This window comes from Lepisosteus platostomus, chromosome 20 (genome assembly GCF_059453375.1).
Source record: "Lepisosteus platostomus isolate fLepPlt1 chromosome 20, fLepPlt1.hap1, whole genome shotgun sequence".
Classification (NCBI taxonomy): Eukaryota; Metazoa; Chordata; class Actinopteri; order Semionotiformes; family Lepisosteidae; genus Lepisosteus; species Lepisosteus platostomus.
The window spans coordinates 16,823,262-16,835,922 of NC_142630.1; the positions used below are offsets into that span (position 1 = coordinate 16,823,262).

General features: G+C 49.4%; 1 protein-coding gene across 3 annotated transcripts in view; it reads right to left on the reverse strand.

Annotated features, from left to right (window-relative positions):
- Window positions 1-591: 591 nt before the first annotated feature.
- cpne2 (copine II) overlaps window positions 592-12,661 on the reverse strand; it is a 39,909-nt gene continuing 27,839 nt past the window's right edge. For all 3 annotated transcript variants that reach the window (XM_088613849.1, XM_088613847.1, XM_088613846.1), the window contains exons 11-16: window positions 11,887-12,020; window positions 10,846-10,900; window positions 9,067-9,118; window positions 8,852-8,985; window positions 2,941-3,177; window positions 592-1,119 (exon numbers count right to left, since the gene is read on the reverse strand). In XM_088613849.1, the coding sequence (XP_088469975.1) occupies window positions 1,012-1,119; window positions 2,941-3,177; window positions 8,852-8,985; window positions 9,067-9,118; window positions 10,846-10,900; window positions 11,887-12,020 (720 nt within the window). In that variant the 3' untranslated portion in view covers window positions 592-1,011. The remainder of the gene's footprint in view (window positions 1,120-2,940; window positions 3,178-8,851; window positions 8,986-9,066; window positions 9,119-10,845; window positions 10,901-11,886; window positions 12,021-12,661) is intronic.

Sequence of the window (12,661 nt, forward strand, 5' to 3'; positions counted from 1 at the left end):
TCCAGTGTCCATTACGCTCTGACCCTACACCTATCTTAGACCACCAGGACTCCCCAAGTGCTGGAACCACCCTTCGGATGAGACGTAAATTCGAGGTCCTGAGTCTCTGTGGTCATTAAAAATCCCAGGGCCTTTCTTGAAAACAGTTGGGGTGCAACCCTAGTGTCCTGGACAAATTTCCCCATGGCCTTTACTAGTCATGGCCTCCTAATAATCTTTCTCTCTGAACTGGCTTCATCACTCTGCTCTCCTCCCCACTGAGAGCTCTGGCGCACTATGGCTGCCGGCGCTTCATCCAGGTGGGGCTGCACACTGGTGGTGGTGGAGGGGATCCCCATTACCTGTAAAGCACTATATAAGTGTAAGAATTATTGAGACTTGATTCTCCCAGTGAATAGCAGGGAAGCATTTTTGAATTCACACATCTGCAGAGCCTGACTGTCCACAGCCCAGCTCACATGTTGCACAGACAATGCATGACCCCCCCCCAGCTCCCCAGGTGCCCCCAGAGTCTGCAGTGCAACTCTGCTCATTGCTGTGCTCCAGCGCCCCCTGCAGACCAAGAAAGGACTTACAGATCCAGTGCCGCAGTCGTGTCAAAGATTTATAGACTGATAAACCAGAGTATAACAAAAATAACAACAGTATAAAATATCCAACATAACTTGACAAAGCACAGATTACATCACTAAACTACACAGGACACATAAAATGCATTTAAACAATCTTTAAAAAAATCTTACAGAACTTGAGTACAAAGGTACATTCAATACTTATTCATTTTCCCTTTCAAGCCTCTGAACGTCTGGGCCTGTGTAGTGTTCGTCATTGGACTTAAGTTTTTTTCTCCAGTTTTTCAATGTTTTCTTCTAAAACGTGTGTGTTTGGATTAGGGCAGTTTAAAAATAAGACATGGTAGCCAAGTAAAAACTACATTCATGCAGTTTTTTGTTGGTGTTGTGTAAACAGGGTTAAGATTTTGGCAACAGGCGTGTTCCTGGAGGCGCGGGGTCACTCAGCCTGGGTGCCGCAGGGCGCCAGGTTTCTCTGCTTGAAGTACTGGGCCACCTGCTGGGGCAGCTCCGCCAGCACCGACTTGGCCAAGGTCTCCTTCGGGGCCTGGAAAGAGGGCAAAAGACAATAAAACAACCTTTTTATTTGTAACTAAAACACTCAGCTCCACTCCTCATTTCAGTGCTGGGTTGGCACTGAACTTCTGCATTGTCTCAAGTGGCATGAATATTCCTATTCCCAGCATGCCTTTTAATGGCCGCTTCCACGATTCGGAGCACCAGGGCCTCAGTGTGACCTGCTCCTGAAAGAGCACAGCGCAAGGAGATCCTCAGCCTCCCTAAGAACAGTGCAGAGGTGCCAGCAGCCGTGTCACCCTGCAACTCCCAGCTGGCAGACCACTGGAGTTCAGCAGTGTGAGCCTGGCCAGTACCTGGATGGGAGACTCCTGGGAAAAACTAAGGCTGCTGCTGGAGGAGGTGTTAGTGAGGCCAGCAGGGGGCGCTCACCCTGCGGTCTGTGTGGGTCCTAATGCCCCAGTATAGCGACATGGACACTATACTGTCCTTTGGATGAGACGTAAAACCGAGGTCCTGACTCTCTGTGGTCATTAAAAATCCCAGGGCGTTTCTCAAGAAGAGTAGGGGTGTTACCCTGACCTCCTGGCCAAATTTCCCATTGGCCCTTACCAATCATGGCCTCCTAATAATCCCCATCTCTGAACTGATTTCATCACTTCTCCTCCACACTGAGAGCTGGTGTGGGGAGCGTTCTGGCACACACTGGCTGCCAGCGCATCATCCAGGTGGGGCTGCACACTGGTGGTGGTGGAGGGGATCTCCATTACCTGTAAAGCACTTTGAGTGGAGTGTCCAGAAAAGCACTATATACGAGTAAGGAATTATTAATTATTATTATTTTAGGGTTTAAGTCACTGCTATAGCAGTCCCAGCTCTGGCCTTCCCACTGCCTCCAGGATCTCAGCAGTTCTGCGCTTCAGCTGTGCTGAGCTGGGGCTAAGAACAGAGGCCTGTCTCCACTGCTCCTGGCTTCAGGGATCACCTCAGGCTCCGAGGATCTCTGGCCTTGATGGGGCCAGCACATGCTTGATTGCCTCTGAATCCCCCAATTACTGTACCAGCATTGCCCTGACCTTGCAATTAGCGGTCTAATTAAAGTGGTTGTTCAAACCACCCTGAAGTGCCTGATGCACTCCTGTCGACCAGACTCCATTATAACTGCACTGCTGAGCGCCCGCTGGCTGGCTCTGTCCTGTACACACAGGCGCCAGCCCAAGCGCACTCTCCCTGACAGCCCCAGGCCAGCACAGCGGGCTGCTCAGATATTGTTTTACAGAAGGATGGCGGTGACGCGTTGGACAGACAGGGGCGATTCTTACACCAGACAAGTCTAAACAGAGAATGGCTGTGCTGTCTGAATGGAAGTGTTGACATATGAAACAGGGAGGCACGGTTAAAATACAGTGGCTCAAATACTCAGCTATACTTCGGAACCAAGAATTCTAAGTCATAGGAGCCCAACTAGAGTGGGCAGCTTTAGAGCAGCAGTAGGGAGCTACAAAGGAATAGGCAAAGGTTTATTCCATGTAGAAAAGAGAAGAAAAGAAACACAACGTTACAGCTGTAGAGCCTTCTTCTGGGGTGAGAGAGGGGAAACCCATTTTTCTTCTCTTTTCAGAATAGAATAGACCTTTACTTGTTCCTTCTTAGAGCAATATACTGATTTCCTAGAACAATGTCCTACAGATAGGTGCAAGGGTCAATCAGTTCCTGGCAAATAAACAAATAGCTTCTTTGAAGCATCTTTTACATGATAATGGATTATTAGAAGCAATAACATATTTCCCAGGAATTACACACTGATTTTTTAGAGAAAGCCTGGGACACAGACAGGGCGCGGGACACGTACATTTCTGAAATCTCGGAACGGGACAAACTGGACGATGTCTCTGGCCGCCTCCTCCCCTGTGTAGGAGCGCAGGATGCGGTTGTCTCCGTCCAGGAACTCCATGGCGGCGAAGTCTGCGTTGCCCACGCCGACGATGATGACGGACATGGGCAGCTTGGCGGCCTGGACGATGGCGTGCCGCGTCTCATCCATGTCGCTGATCACGCCGTCCGTGATGATCAGGAGGATGAAGTACTGCTGCAGAGGGGGAGACGGGATCCGCCGGTCAGCGCCGGTACCGCAGAGCAGAGCTCGGCCTGGACTCGGCCACACACTCGCTCCTTGCGGGTCACACCTCCCCACGCTCACTGTGCCCCGTGCTGTGTCACCAGAGCCCCACTGCCACCTCACTGCCCTCACAGAGCCCTGCCGGAGTGATGCCAACCCCTCGGAGAGTGAGCAGCTTCCCACAACACGATCTCCCCCTCCAACTCAAACCCAATCCGGATGCGGTTCTATACCCAGACGCGGACCCGGGCAATCTTCCGGAAGCATGAACAGAACAGCACACTGCACAGCTCGCGAGCAAAGCGCACAGCAGGGGGCCGACGCCCCAGGCCCTGCTACAGCTCACAGCGAAGAGCAGCCACACGCTGAGGGGTTCGGGAGAGGACCTCTTGTGCTGCTCGTTAACACTGAGGCTGACACCGAGAACATAATCACACAGCTGCACTTTCATTCAGGCCACTAACCTACTCCCCTCATCGAGCCTCTTAACGTTGGGGAGGCAGAGCACATCAGTTCAGGGGCTGACGTAACCCCCAGATTCAGCCTCGGCACTTCGGTCAGAGTGTCTGTAACGCATTTCTTCTTGTAGCTGAAATGGCCCGTTTGTGCTTCTAACATTTTTAACAGGAAACAGGCAAGAGATAAGGGGAAATTATAAAGACAGATCTTGCCTTCAGCTACTTTTTATTTGCTAGGCTCTGTTTGGCCTCAGTGCACAATGTCTTCATTCCAAGAGCATTCTGTTGTTTCCTATGCTTAAGCTTCGTTAACTCCATAACAGCACAGACACCAAGTGCCTGGGCAGATCAGTATCGGGGTGTTCTCCTGCACGTGAAAGAAAGCAGACAGGGGCTGTCAGAAGGCATTTCAGAGAACCGTGTTGGACTGTTTGCAGAGCTCTTGTGAAGATGTATTGCTTGTTACTAAATATGTCCCGCAGATACATACGTCACAGCTGTTTGGATACTGTCAGGACACAGAGTGGAGCCCTTCTTTTACAAACCCTGCCAAACTGCAGCAAAAAAGGAATGATGCCTGTTTCTCATCATAACGTGCTAAAGAACTTTAATAAAAGAAGGAATTTGCAGATTCTGAAGGGTGTAAATTTGCACCAGTATGTGTTGGAAAAAATACACTTCTTTTTATTCCTTAGTGCCTTTTATATCCTGCAGTCACATTCAATAAAATAAAACTCATTACATACATTACGTACTTTGTGGTAGAACTATATAACGTTTTTAAACGCCACACTGAAATTTTGATTTAGAAGTGCCTGAATGTGAAATGACCCTGGAACTAACCAACACTACAAATTTCACAAGAAGGAGTCACTTTGTAACGATTAGACCTACTCACAACTATGTGTGACCCTTTCACTAGGCTGAAGTTCAAATCCGTGAAATCCCAGAGAAAGCGTCAGCTCAGATGACTGCTGCTAACACATTTTCACTGACCGAACAATGAATAGGAGGTATTACATAACTTATGCTGCAAATTATATTTTGTATTAGCAGAATTATAATAAAGAAATTAAATGTTGGGTAGAAATGCTATTGTAAGGGTCAGGATCAGATCTTTCAACATCTGACTGCAGTTTTGCAGTACATGAAGCAAAAGAGGCTATTTTCTCTTTCCACATTCTTGTCACATCCCACACTAAATCATCCTCGAGTCTTCCTGGCCTTTAAACTGCGAGCTGTGGTCCAGCCCCCCCAGAATACTCTGCAGCTCGGGCTCCTCTGGAGTAGTATGGGTGGTTCTCTAGCTCAGGATTCACAGCTCCGATACTGCTGTGTCTCTTAGTTGATCACTCGCTGACTGTACTCCTGGCTGGGTTCTGTGATGCTGTCTTTCCCTCCAAAAGAACAGGACTCTTCTTCTGAGAAAATAAGCACCCTTCTTCCACAACGCTTGGTCTCGTGTCATGATGTGACCAGAAGGACGTTCGACTGAAATGGGTCGGAAGCAGGTGGTTCTCCATCCAGTGCAGTCTTTACTTATGCACATAGTTCTGGTAGAGAAGAGTGACCCGTACAGAGTTCATCTCAAGGTCTAATATTTTGGGAGAGTAACAGACTACACCTACCCTGCCAGGAGCTTCACCCGGGAGCGGAACAGGCCCGACTGTGTCTGCGGTGTGTTCATCCTGGGCCAGCCCCAAGGGAACTGGCTGCTGCCGTCCTTTGCGATATCAGTCCAACTCCTCCCTGCCCCCTCCTCTCACCTGTGTGCTTTGCCTGAATTGGAGAGCTTTCAGCTGCCGGTTGTTAGCAGTCCTACAGCTCCTTCCTCGAGGTGCCGGCTCAGAGAGGGGCACCTTCACCAGCGTGCCTCTGATACTGTTCCTCTCTCCCACTGCTCTCCTTCAGAAGTCCAGCGCTTTCATGTGCAGGCAGGCTTAATTACGGGGAGCTCGTTAGCTGCAGAAGCCAGGGAACCCCCATGCAGATTTCTTCTTTTTCTTGTTTTAGAAAAAAACAGCCTCGCAGATTTACGTTTGCCCCTCCGAAATGTTTCAAGAACCGCCCTGCGGCTGCGCGGACCTGTGCGGATCATAGTTGTGGAGACACTTGCTAACACTCGCATCTGCTGTCTGCTCTTCAGAGAAGTAATGAGTCAGAAAAGGTGAAAGTACAGTGAAAGTAACAGAGCTTCTGTCAGAAAGGCCTTTTGGTTTTTTTAGCAGAGCACAGAGCACAGCAGTCTGCCGGGCTGCTTCCCCGAAACCAGACATGTCTCATTCTGGGTCTAAGAGAGGCTCCATTGCATCACTTGCTCCTATAAAACATGCGAAGTTAGTCTGCTGAAGATCTGACACCGACAGCACGCCCCCCACACCCTTCCTCTCCTGCACTCCAGCTGGCTCCTGTCAAACCACAGTGGCTCTCTGTGCTTCTCGTGACAATGGCCTGATTCTGTGGAGCGCTACTGTGACTGGCTACATGCCACTGGATGCACAAGAGTAAGTCATGTGTCATCCAGCTCGAACTGCAGGCCATGCAGGCCCTGTGTGAGGACACAGCCTGGCACTGCCGCCCAGCCCTCAGACAACCTACTGGAACAGAGACAGCAGAGCCCAGAGACAAAGGAGTCTAAGAAGATTTAAGGGCAACTCTGCATATGACAGATCTGGAAATGTTTGTTAAAGGCAGGAGAACTCCCGTATTCCTGGGCAGCACAACTAACCAGTTTTGGACATGTCTTAAGATTACTGCACATGAACAGCTTACAGGAACACACTGTGTTTTTTCCCCCAGCACAGTAAAAGAGCATGTTACAGCATGCTAGGTGACAGGATGCAATTAAGAATAAAAAGCTCTCTGCTTTCAGGCCTCTCCAACAGAAACATAGTAGTGAGTAGCTATTATCTCCTCTCACCACTCTGACACCCCTCAGCTGCCTACAGAGCAGAGTAAACACTCACAAAGCATGACTTCAAGACACTTGCACATTAAACTCTTTGTTTTTTTAAGGATTAAAGGCTAATGCAGAGAATAGAGACTGGTTCATCCATCCACCACCAGAAAGCTACTTATGACCTATTCCTACTTATTAAGGGTCATGGCGACACAGAGCCCGTCTCAGACACTCAGAGCACAATGCGGGACAACACCCTGGTCTGGACACTGCACACTAGTACTGTACATCACAGGCCACAGGCAAGTACGCACACACTCGTGCACGCACACAGAGAAACAGTCAAGACACATCCAGCCAGCGAGTCTCTGGCCGGTAGGAGGAAACCGAAGAAGCTGGCGGCTGGAGAACGCCCACACATCTGCGAGACGAGCACGCACACTCCACACTGAAGGCACCCCAGCCTGGAACTGAACCCAGGACCCAAGAGCTGTGTTTGACACCTGCGCCTCTCAAGGACATTCTCCACACTGCAGGCAGAGCAGTCTGTGTCCAAACAGTCCTGCGCCTCCTGCTCGACGAGGTATCAGGCACTTATCGATCCTTCGGATTCTTCCTTCTAAGAACTAGAAGAATTAAATCACGTGCAACACAACTGTGCTTGCGAATAGTATCCCCTCTATATATACTGTATATCCTTAATTGAAAGGGACTGAAACAGCCTCTGCTGAGGGCTGATAAAAGAGGGGAGTTCAAAGCAGCTCAAGGTACTTTGAACTAGCAAGATCCAGCACAGTGCTGCACTTCTCTCTGCAATTAGCACAGGAGCCGCAGGTCTCTGCTCTGCTGGCCGCACATTGGCTCGTACCATCGACTAAAACACGCCATCTGCTCGCTCCTGACAACAACACAGCACTGAGGACCGAGTCGCCCCTCCGGGAGACCTGAGACTCCACAGCAAGCACGCCCCTGAAGCAGCTGTCCCTGGAGGCCCTGCCACATGTGCATCGCAAATACTGCAAGGCATGACAGCCTAGATAAACACCAGCTAGACCTCAGCCCTCCTGAACTTCAGACTTAATTTTTGCTATGTACTGTCAAATAGCAATTTTGGCGCAGTGATTCCAGGCAAAGCATTGTGTAATAAGAGTGTGCACAGTGCTGAAGTTCAGGACCCAGGCACTGCTCCAGCTTACCACCTGCATCAGTGCGCTCTCCATCACCACATACTCTCTGTAATCACCCAGTCGATCAATTAATTCACTGCACGAGGGCAGCAAGTACAAATCCGGAGTGGAATGTGGTCAGAAGGTGCAAATGTGAAAGCCTAGAGACTGGGGCGTGGAATTCCTGTTGTTCCTGTTTTTCCCCCTCAAGTGCTCTGTGGTGCCAGCAGTGGAGCAGTACTGCCGTCACACAGGGTGGGCGGGGAGCAGCGCTGAGGTGATGAAATAGCCCCCTAACAGGCCCGCGCAAACACACACACAGAACCAAACACAACTACTAATCGCCACCCCTGTCCGTCTCTTCTTCGCTCCTGGTTTTTATGACGAACATTTCCAAAGACCCCTTAAGGGCCACATCTGCATCCTCCCTCTTCCGCTTCCTTTTTTCTTTTCTCGCCCCTGCTGTAGTATTTTCGAAATTTGTCCCCGTCTCTGCTTGTGCTTGCCATTTTCCCACCGGCTGACGGTTTTTCCAAGCTAGCTGAGTTCTGCCGCGATCACAGCTGGTGGCCTGTGACGCAGTGAGTGCGGGACACATCCCAGGACTGAATAAAGCATCTGCTCTCCCACCGACTTTAGATTTCATCGCCAGTTAAAATAAAGGTTTTATGTGTCGCTTTATTAAAATATTTAAACAAATAAGTGTTTATGTCTTTATGCGTGAGTGAGGCGGGATTGGGGGGGCTCTGGCCGGTGCGGGGCCCTGGGTGGCCACCCCCTCCTTTGAGACGGCCCTGGCTGTTGGCATCATCCACTGGAACTTGTAATAATGGCTGTTCTCTCCAAACCCCCACTGCTCAGCGATGTGTCACCTCATCACACAAACACAGCCTTTCCTGCGAGTCATACGTCCCACGATTACATCTTTAAAGACTCCTTACGTGACCCACTGTCTTCTCATTTTTAAACATGCAGTAATGACATAAAACGTCCTCCCCGTCTCCAATTAAAGATCTATTTTTACCCGCGATTCAATGCGAGAAAGAGCAGCTGCACCCCTTCAGCAAGCCTGGGCAGTCCAGGCCTGCTGCTCCCGACGCCGGATATCGGTCCACACTTACCGCGGCCACCTCCTGCTGCACGGCCTGCGCCGCGAAGCGGGCGACGTGGTTTATAATCGGGGAGAAGTTGGTGGGGCCGTAGAAGCGGATGTGAGGCAGACAGGCCGAGTACGCCTCCGCAATCCCTTCGACGCCTGGGGGGGGAGACGAGCACTCGTGGGTAAGGAGAGGACACAGCCGCGCAGAACAGCAGCCGGACGGCCGACGGCACCTACCTGAGCAGAACGGGTTGGTGGGGTTGAAGTTGATGGCAAACTCATGCGACACCTGCAAGAGCGAAGACACACAGTCAGAGCCGAGTCTCTGGCGGGACCGCGGGCTGGCGAATTCCCACGGAGAGCCCTTGTACAGGCGGGGCAGAGCACTGATGGAGCACCAGTCCCCCTGCTGTGATCAGGCCAGTTCAAGCACAGAGGAGTCAGGGCAGCCCAAAGGGAGCACGCAGCAAAGGAAAGGCCAGGAATGCCAATACATACGCGAGAGCAACGTTAACGTGACAGCCAGGGCTGTCCCGAAACCCTCCTGCTGCTCAAGGCCTGAGCTCTGTATTTCTGCTTCTGATGGTTGGACTAGTGTTCCAGTCTACACACAGTCTTTCCAGCTGTCTGCAGCACTGCAGCACCAAGCAGAAGAACTTCCCTTTCCATCAGTTACCACATGCCTGTCTGCTCCACTTAAAATCTCAAATAATTCCATCATAATCCTGCACCAAACTCCTCATCCTGTCTTACTTATTTTAAATACTTTCTCCACAACACCATAGAAACCGCACAGGGAGTAAAGAGGAGCTTTTCATTACTTTCACTGAAAATTACAGCGAGCGAAAACCACTCGTAGGCCAGACCTAATTAAGGTAATAGCCTGTGAATCCAAGCAGATCAAGCAAGTTAGAAACACCATAAACTGCCTGAACTGTGACAGGAGGGAGCATGAGACTGGATGAGAGCTGTGCCCTTGCAGGGCCCACACCAGCCAGAAGAGAGACCAGGCCTCCTGCTCCATAATCCCTTAAAGACACGGGGCTTCTGCCCAGCAGAGGGAGGGAGGCGAGATGGGCGATGAGCTCAGCCCGTCTCACGGGTGAGACACGGTGAGCGCTGAGACAGTGGTCTGTCCTGGTGTTGACTTCCACACAGCTGAAGTGCCCCAGCTGGTGAAGCAGACTTTGTTCTAAATCACTGCTGTGACAATTCCTTCAGTTTTGCCCTGAGACGTCTTGGTTATAATTCCTTGGTCATGATGAAATTTCCTAAACAGAACAGGAGGGGGCAATTCAGGGGCCTAGAAAATAGGAATATTTACAAAACTGAGGAAAACATTCAGCCTAGTAGTTAATTGATTATGTGAAATCATCATGACCGGGTAGCTTGTTCCAGACTCCTACTACCCTCAGTGTAAAAGAGAACCTCCTGTCCTTAATGCTTAAGTTCCTAAGGTGGAAAAAGGATCGCAGATGTATATATATTTTTTAATTAAGAGCTCTTCACTGTTACTTTATGGTAATTTAAATCATTTGATTGAAGATGCCTCAGAAGCAGCCTTGAAGGTGGCTCAGGCACGAAACAGATGATGCCCAAATGTATATTATAACACATTGATCTTCACAAATCAAAAAAAGCTAAAAATGACTAAGTCAAGGGGAAACGGAATCTGCAATTATCTCTGTAGGTCATAATAAAGACAGGGACTGCCTGCAAAATCTCTTCTCTCTAAACGAGCCAAGATACAAAGCTAAGGGAATAGTAGTGTGCGTCTTTTGAAGTGGGACTGACAGATCACAGGCTCGGTGAGAAAGATAACAGCTGGCATCCATCCAGCTGCTCTACCTGTTGCCCCATCTCTCTACTGCATCCAGACGTCAACGAGCAGTGCTGTCATTCCCCCACGGAACCTTCCGGACACTGTTGTCCAGGAGAGATACTGTCACTTTAACACCCAGGATATTTCGGTCACATACCACATGTATCGTTAACTTACAAAACAAATGTTTTTACCTTCCAGTCAGGGGGAAGCTGCGCTCCAAATCCTAGAGCAGGAAACATTTTGTCCCTGAAAGACAAAGCGATAATAATAATGATTCGAGTCATAAGAACACCTTTTTCCCCGAGTTCATAGGAAAAAAGAACCCACAGCAAAATTCTGACCTGTTGCTCCTACAATTTCTTTCAAGAGGTCATTCTCGATAGAGTGACCAGTTACAATCAGCATGTGACCGAGACCACAGGGCACAGGCACCCTGGCGTCACTCAAACGCGCACTAACTCTTCTGTAATTTTCCTGCTAATTAACTTCCACATCTGAAAAGCAGGACAAAGGCCACAGAGGGATAGGACTCCTGATCTACAGCCTGGTGACTGATTGGAGCACCTAAGCGGCAGCAGTGACAATCCAGATGACACCAGGCAACTTATCCAAGGAGCAGGAGATCGTACTGTTCCCCTGCTAGAGCCCTGTGCTAGTTTCTCATTACTGCCTTCCCCTTTTCCAAACCTAATTAGAGCAAGAGATAAGACCATTGCCCATGCATGTCCTTTTTATCCAGTCTCCTGTGTTTTTAGCAAACTGGGGCACTTCGTAGAGAGACACTTTGCTGAGCAGAAAGCATCACAGTGTTCAGAAATCAGGAAGAGAGGGGGGGGCTCTGGCACATGCTTGCCCTAGCATGTGGCAGAGACTGATTGGCCCCGGGAGAAAGTCTTGATTGGGTGGACCTCTGTTCTGCTGAGAAATACCCACTCTGTGTTACTAAATGCATACCACATCTAGAACCCTCAGCAAAATACATAACCTTAACCCTGACCCCAACTCCCAGTCTAACCTAAAACTGATCCTAACTCTGACTCTGAACGTAGTCCCAATCCCAACTGTAATGCAAACTCCAAACACAATTCTATCCTGATTTCCAAATGGACCCTAACCTTAACCCTAACACTGATGTTCATCACTGCCCTAGTGCAATACCTATACACCTATACAAATACACATACAAACGACAAGCCAAGCACCTTCAACACAGACAGTGTGTCCTGACTCACGTGTCATAGTCCTGTATGATCTGGCCCACTGCCCAAATGGCAGCCAGGTACTCATTGGTTCCCATGGGGTTGATGTAATGCAGGGAGGAGGGGTCTCTTGGGTTCCCATTGGACGCTGTGAAGTCGATGCCCACCTGAAACACAAACATGCATAGAGCTGGTCAGGTACCACCCTCACTGCTGCCACGCCAATGGAGTTAAGTGGATGGCTCCTATTAATCACGTTACAACTCAAGGCACAAATGGACATTCTAATCAGGACAAAAAAAAACTGACATTAGGACCGATTTTGTAAGTGGTTAGCATTTCTGCCTTGCAGCACTGGGGCCCTAGGGTGCTATCTGTGTGGTATGTCCTTCTTGTGCTTGCGTGGGTTTCAGAGAACACCGGCCCTGGTGAGAGAGTGTGCGTGTGTGCCCTGTGATGGACTGGCGTCCTGTCCAGGGTGTACCCTGCCGTGTGCCCATTGCTTGCTGAAATTGACCCTATCTCCACAGTGACCCTGAATCAGAAGAAGTGGTTAAAATGGATGGATGGATAAATATTAATTAGATATTACTATTAGAAAGCAGATTTTGTAGATTAAGCCAAGGCAAGCATCCACTTATTATTGCTTATAAGTGATAGCTAACTGGCTAGACTGATCCAGCAGACCGATGTAATACGTTTATCAAAAAAGATCTGGCAGAGTATGTGAGCGCATCTTTTGTCTTTTAACTCAAATTCAACTTAGAAGTTAAGCATGTGCAGTGCTGTTATGGCAGTGCAGAAGCCA